This window comes from Melanerpes formicivorus, unplaced genomic scaffold (genome assembly GCF_026170545.1).
Source record: "Melanerpes formicivorus ecotype bairdi unplaced genomic scaffold, bMelFor1.0.p_v2 SCAF_18, whole genome shotgun sequence".
Lineage (NCBI taxonomy): Eukaryota > Metazoa > Chordata > Aves > Piciformes > Picidae > Melanerpes > Melanerpes formicivorus.
In genome coordinates this window covers 4,491,203-4,497,202 of record NW_027142370.1, presented here as the reverse complement: position 1 = coordinate 4,497,202, position 6,000 = coordinate 4,491,203, and the positions used below count along the sequence as shown (strand labels likewise).

At 58.4% G+C, this 6,000-nt stretch overlaps 1 protein-coding gene across 1 annotated transcript; it reads right to left on the bottom strand.

Moving 5' to 3' along the window:
* Nucleotides 1–386: 386 nt before the first annotated feature.
* LOC137446745 (homeobox protein not2-like) lies at nucleotides 387–2,526 on the bottom strand. Its single transcript, XM_068149702.1, has 3 exons — nucleotides 2,232–2,526; nucleotides 1,055–1,239; nucleotides 387–623 (listed from the first exon to the last, which is right to left on the bottom strand). The coding sequence occupies exons 1-3, from the start codon at nucleotides 2,524–2,526 to the stop codon at nucleotides 387–389; spliced, it is 717 nt and encodes a 238-aa protein (XP_068005803.1).
* Between the last annotated feature and the right edge of the window lie 3,474 nt (nucleotides 2,527–6,000).

The following is a 6,000-nucleotide window of genomic DNA, read 5'->3' as shown; positions in this document are numbered from 1 at the left end:
AGGGTTGGGGGCAGAGCAGCATGTTACAGTGAAGGAAAGGAAGATGGATGGAGCTATACAAGGAACCTGAGCTCTGTGAAGGTCCTGAGCTATAGGTATCTGAGCACCTTTGGGACAAGCCTGGCTGCAGGGCTGATTGTGGGTGGGGTGTGCAGGTGGTGCCCCATTCCCCTGGACCTCCAGAGCTTGCTGCCATGAACAAGCACCCACTGAACAGTCAATATCATGTTCCTCCTCCTCTTGCCACAAAGATGAGCCCAAGAGTTGCATAAATAATTTATTTCCACGCTGCAGGCCAGTGGGTGCCATATATATTAGATAAGCTCCTTGCCAGCTATGATACATCCTATAATACACATGGGAAAGTGGTGGCCCAAAGGGGCAGCTCAGCAGCTCTGTGCCACAGTCTGTGCAGGTGCTGCTCCCGAGCCAGGGGAGGAGGCAACATCCTCCTGGCTGTCTTCTGACTCTGCTGGGAAGTCTTTGTCCTCCTCGCCGTGGTGGCTCTGTGAGTCGGGGCTGCTCTGTGGGGTGGACAAACCCATTCTGGCCAGCTTGGCTTGTTGCTGTTCCAGGCTCTGTTTCCTCCACTTGATCCTCCGGTTTTGGAACCAGACTTTCACCTTAGGGAAAGGCAAACTTGGCTGTCAAACCTGAGTTCTCCATGGGCCGTGGGCTCATGGTCTGCTCAACCCCCATGACTCGAGCAGTGCCCAGACACTCCAAAACCCTTAGGTGCCCACAGCCTCAGCTGTCCCCTGGCTGGCCAGACATTCCCTGCCACACTGTATCCCCAGTGAGGTGGAAAACTGTCCCCTGCAACCCAAGAGCTGAGCTGGGACCTGCCGCTGGTGAAGATCGAGCCATAATCTGGACACAAGTCACTTTGTGACTCAGTTTCCCCATCCATGATCCTCCAACCTTTTTCTGTAAGCTACCTGCAGTTGCTGCTCCACACAGCTCCTGCCTCAGGCTGAGGGGCACGGCCCAGCTCCCACCCACTGGCACAGAGGTTTGGTGGGTGCAGATGGAGGCTGAGCACGGTGGGGCTTACCTGCTCTTCAGTGAGGCGCAGGGAGGAGGCCAGCAAGCACCGCTCTGTGCCCACCATGTACTGCTGCCTTGCAAACTCCTTCTCCAGGCGGGCCAGCTGGTCGCTGGTGAAGATGGTCCGGACGCGCTTGGCTTTGCCAGTCTTGGCTTTGAAGATGGGGAGGCAGCACTTGGAGATCAGGAAGTCTGGAGGTAGAGACAGAGGAGGTCAGGGTGGAGAGGAGCCTTTGGAGGGGTCCCTTTCAGAGTGGGGTCCCCTCTTGGAAGCTCTTTTCCTGGAAAGGTAGAAGGAATCTTCCCGTTTACAGGTGTGCCCATCACAAAGGTAAAAAGAGTCTCTTTGGAAGGGGTCCCCTATTTGAAGAGGTAGGAGAGTCCCCCATTTGCAGATGTCCCCCTAGGCCAGAGGGTCCTAGTTGGAGAGGCAGAGGAGGTCCCCCATATGGAATCATCTAATCAAGAGGTGGATAGGAGTGCCACTGCCCAAGAAGAGGACCATGGGAGAGGTGTCCCATTTGGAGAGGTGGTCAATATTCTCCCCTTGGAGAGATGGAAGGAGGTCTCCAGTTTGGAGGTCCTGGAAGGGATGGGGTTGGGTTCTCCTGTAAGAGATGCCCTTTGGAGGTGAAAAAGAGATTCCCACTTGGAGAGATCCCCATGGAAGAGGTGGGCAGGGGTGTCCTTGATTGAAGATGTCCTCATGGAAGTGGTAAATTAGGGTCCCTGGAAGAGACCCTTGAGCAGGAGTCCCTATTTGCATAAGGTGGCAAGAGGTCCCCATTTGGAGATGTTCCCATAAGACAGGTGGGTGTGGGTCCTCCTGGAAGAGGTCTCCTTGAGAGGGAGAGCCCCGTTCGAAGGTGCCCCTACAAAGAAATGGAAAGAGATCCCTGTTCGGAGACCACCCCATGGGAGAGGAGGACATGGGTCGCGCTTTAGAGGAGTACCCTTGGGGAGGTGGAAGGTGACCGTTTGGAGATATCCCCACGGGAGAGGTGGGCGTGAGTCCCCCTAGAAGGGGTCTCCTTTGGAGGGGTGTCCCCTTGGAGATCTGGCAAAGCATGGCTTGGAGACAGCTCCACAGGGGAGGCGGCTGTGGGTTCCCCTGGAAGAGATACCCTTGAGCTGTGTCCCCCCCGGGGTGTCCCCTGGCAGGGCCGTTTGGGGGGCGGCGGTACCTGTGTCCCCGAGCCGGGTGGCCCAGGCAGGAGGGACCCCGCGGCAGGCGATGCAGAGCGGCGGCGGCGGCGGCGGCAGGGGCCGGGCGGCAGGGCCGGGCTCCGGGAGGGATCCCCACGGACCCCAGAACGGCGACGGCGACAGCGACGGCGACAGCGACGGCGGCGGCGGCGGTGGCGGCGGGGCCGGGGCCGGGGGCGGCGGGGAGGAGCGTCCCAGCAAAGCCGCGATGGTGAAAGCCTGGCCGGGCCGGGCCGGGGTTGGTGGGGCCGGGGCAGGCACTGCTCGGGGCATGACGGGCACCTCTCGGGGCACGGAGGACTGTGCTCGGGGTCCGCCCGCCTTTATACGGCCCCACCGGCCCGGGGAGAGGCGGTGGGAGGCGGGATGGGGGCGGGCAGGACCCGAGGGCATCGCCCTGTGCCCTGGCCGGGAGGGGATGTGTCACCCATGTCCCACCTGCCCTCGATGGGGGCGTTTCCCTGGCATTGACTAACGTGACCAAAGTCCCCCTGCCCTCCACTGCTGTGTCCCCCGTGTCCTCCTGCCCTCAGTGGGGTTGTGTGACTAATGTGTCCCCACCAATGTTCCCTTGCCCTCAACGGGGAAGTGTGGCACCCACGTACCCCCACCTCTACGAGTGCCCCTCAGAGAGCATCGCTGGTCCTGTCCCTTTGCCTTGCTAGCCCGGGGTACTGCTGTCCCCCCCATGCCCACCCCAAAAAGAGCAGCTGTGCAGTGGGGTGTGTGCCAGTATGATGGATTCAGGGAACCAAGAGGTGCCAGCCTCCCTGGGGGCTTTGGTGGCTTTAGGGTCACACTGCCTGGCCTGTGCTATCCCCTGGGCACCTGGATGCTCCTGCTTGTGTATTGCAGAGCCAAAGCCCCCTTGAGGAGGAGGAGGAGGGGGGGCATCTCCACCCTGAGGGAGGACACACGGAGGTCTCCGCTCCACGGGCAGGGAGGGGGACACGGAGGAGAAACCCGTCCCTGCAGCTGCCCCTCCCCTCCCAGCTCGCCCGCGCTCGGCTGATGGGATTCAGATGGTCATTAGGGGCTGAGATTCCTAAAATTGAGCAGCTTTTCCTAATGAGCTGGGAAAAGTCACACCTCAGCCCGGCGCGGCGGGGGGGTCAGCCCCGGTCAAAGGACTCCACCGGGGCTTGGGGGTTTATTGGGGAGGAAATGGGGCGTGGGGGAGTCAGGGGGCCGGGGCCCACATCTGCACCACAGCAGCCCCCCACGCTCGGCTTTCACGAGGTCCCTGGGACCCAGCACATGCGTGTGCAGCCCCCCCAAGCTGGGAAACCTCCCCCAAGAACCACTCCAGCACTGAGAAAGCCATTATGGGGAGCATCCTTCACTTCGCAGCTGCATAGCTGCCTCAGGGGCAGGGACAGAAGCAGGGACCCCCAACTCCATGGTCCTAGAGCACATCCAAGCCCATTGCTGGCAGATGAAGGCTCCCCGGGGGTGTTTTTACAGCAAAAAGCCATAAAAAGCCTGTGGTGAGCACCATGTCAGTGGTGATGCCATGCTCCCTGGCTCATCACAGGGACATCACACTGCTGCCATTGTGGTGAGGGCAAATAAAGGCCCTGGGTGGGGGGCAGAGATGAAAGGGCAGCAGATTTGGCATTATTAGCTCTTAATGATGGTCTTGAAAAGGCCAAGATAAAAAGGCAGGAGGCCCTCAGCCAGGCTCCCGTGTTTGGTTAGGAGGTGCTTTCCCTTTTTTCCATTCCCTTTTCCTCTATTTCTGTTTGAAGGAGCACAGCAAACACCCCCTTGGCACCCCCCCTCCCCTCCCTCCACCCCCGGTAGCAGGGTGGTCCCAGGACAGGGGGGCTTGCCTGGCATCCCTGTGCCAGATAGGATGCTGATGGCATCCGTGGGGGTTTGGTCCCGGTGATACAGGGCTAAAATGGGGATACTGGTCCCCAGCGGTGCTTTGGGACAGCCAGGTGGCACAATCCTGTCCTGGAGAGGTGGAGTTGGGGGTGGTAGCACTTTTGGGGAGTGATGTCGTGCAAGCAAGGACCAGGGGAGGGCTAGAACTGTGTGTGGGGAGTGAGGGGGTTGTGAGCTGGGGAGTGGGGAGAGTGTCACTGCACCCAAATTGAGCATCTCCTTTCGCTGGGTGTGGATCTAGGAGGAGGACGTGAAGCCAGAGATGGCTCTTGCCTAATTTTGAAGCAAGATTGCCCCAAGGCTGCGCCTCCTGAGCTAATTAATAACAATGCTGCTCATTAGCCCAAGGCCAGGCTGTCTGGGCCGGGTGTGGATTGTCCGTCTGGAGAGGAGTGGGGCCTCCAGAGTTATCCCTCTCCCCCCGCACAGCCCCGGGGGCCGCCCCGCAGCCCTCCCTTGGGCTGAGGTCCATCCCGTGTCTTGCAACATCCCACTGGCTGTTGTCTGTCCATCCACCGCGGTTCTCAGAGCCCTTCACACACAAAATATCTTCGCATCCACGTACAGGTCCTGTCCCAGGGCAGGGAGGGGCTGCAGGCACCCAAGATTTGCAGGGAAAAGAGGGAGTGTCTACCAACTCAGCCGAATTACTGGAAAAATGCCGAATATTTGGCCACTGGCTGCCATCAAGCGGCCAAGGAGGGTCCAGACCTGACCCTCAGTCCCTCAGATAATTTTGTTTGAATCCCGGATCCCCCCCCAAATTAAACCACTCTTCATTTGGTGTCATTAAAGGTCACACCACCTGGATTTGGGACACAGACTGAAGCCTTCCCCTAAACATGGTAAGATATGCAGCTCTGCTTCTCCTGACCCAGCTCTGGAGAGATTTTCTCAAGCAGGATGCCCACAGGTCACCACCACTACTGGGAAGTGAAAGGCAGGGAAAACAAGAAAGGAAAATATCTCTTTTATAAGCCCTGCAAGTGACCGACCTGGGGAGCTCCTTGCCTAGGAGGTCTTGGAGGTTAAGAGCTTCATCAGAGGAGTTTCTCCAAATAATAACATCTGTAGCTGTGTGATATGGGCTCAAATGAGGGAGTCCTGCAGCAGGGATGGGTGGCTTGGTGCTGGGATGGGTCCTTCAGGGTCTGTATTTTCCTGTAATCTTCCTTACTTATGCTCCATAACTTTTTAGGGCTGTGGCTCCTGGGGTTCATGGCTAAGGACAGGTCCTGCCCTGTTCACACCGCTTCAGTCCCACTCCCTGCCACAGCTCTTTTGATGCTGGCAGTGGCAATGACCACTTCCAGCAAAACCTCCACTGCTTGAAGCATCTGGGAGCCATTCCCAAAGGTGATGCCTGCAGCTCTGAGCATCTTTGCCCCACATGGACACACGGGCATCACAGTTAGCAGGGAGCCCAGTTAGCAAGTGCCACTCCTAGTGAGGATACCAGTTAACAGGCAACCCAGTGACTTTCTGTCCCCATTACTGGGCTTTGCAGTTAGCATATATCATAATTAGGATCCCTGTGAGTGAGAATTGCTTCTGGTGAGCATCCCAGTTAGTGGGCATTCCAGTTAGTCAGCATTCAAGTCAATGAGCACCCTAGTTAGTCAGCATTCCCTGTATCAGCCCTCCCAATTACTGGGCTTTCCACTTAGAGAGCACCCCAGTGAGTAAGGATCCCAGTTGGTGAGCGTCCTAGTTAGGGCCACCGCAGGTGAGTGTTCGCAGTTAGCGGGGATCCCAGTCAGCAGGCTCCCAGTTAAAGAGGATCCCATCTGGGAGAATTGCAGCGGGCAGGGTCCGTGTTTGGGGAGTCCCGGCGGGGCCGTTCCCCGCTGTGGCCGC

What these genes read in the sequence shown, in the direction of transcription:
- LOC137446745 (XM_068149702.1), bottom strand. Translation starts at nt 2,526, where the DNA reads ATGCCCCGAGCAGTGCCTGCCCCGGCCCCACCAACCCCGGCCCGGCCC. An exon ending in CACCCGGCTCGGGGACACAG is followed by an intron (nt 1,240 to 2,231) that starts GTACCGCCGCCC and finishes CTCTACCTCCAG; the next exon opens with ACTTCCTGATCTCCAAGTGC. An exon ending in TGCGCCTCACTGAAGAGCAG is followed by an intron (nt 624 to 1,054) that starts GTAAGCCCCACC and finishes CCTTTCCCTAAG; the next exon opens with GTGAAAGTCTGGTTCCAAAA.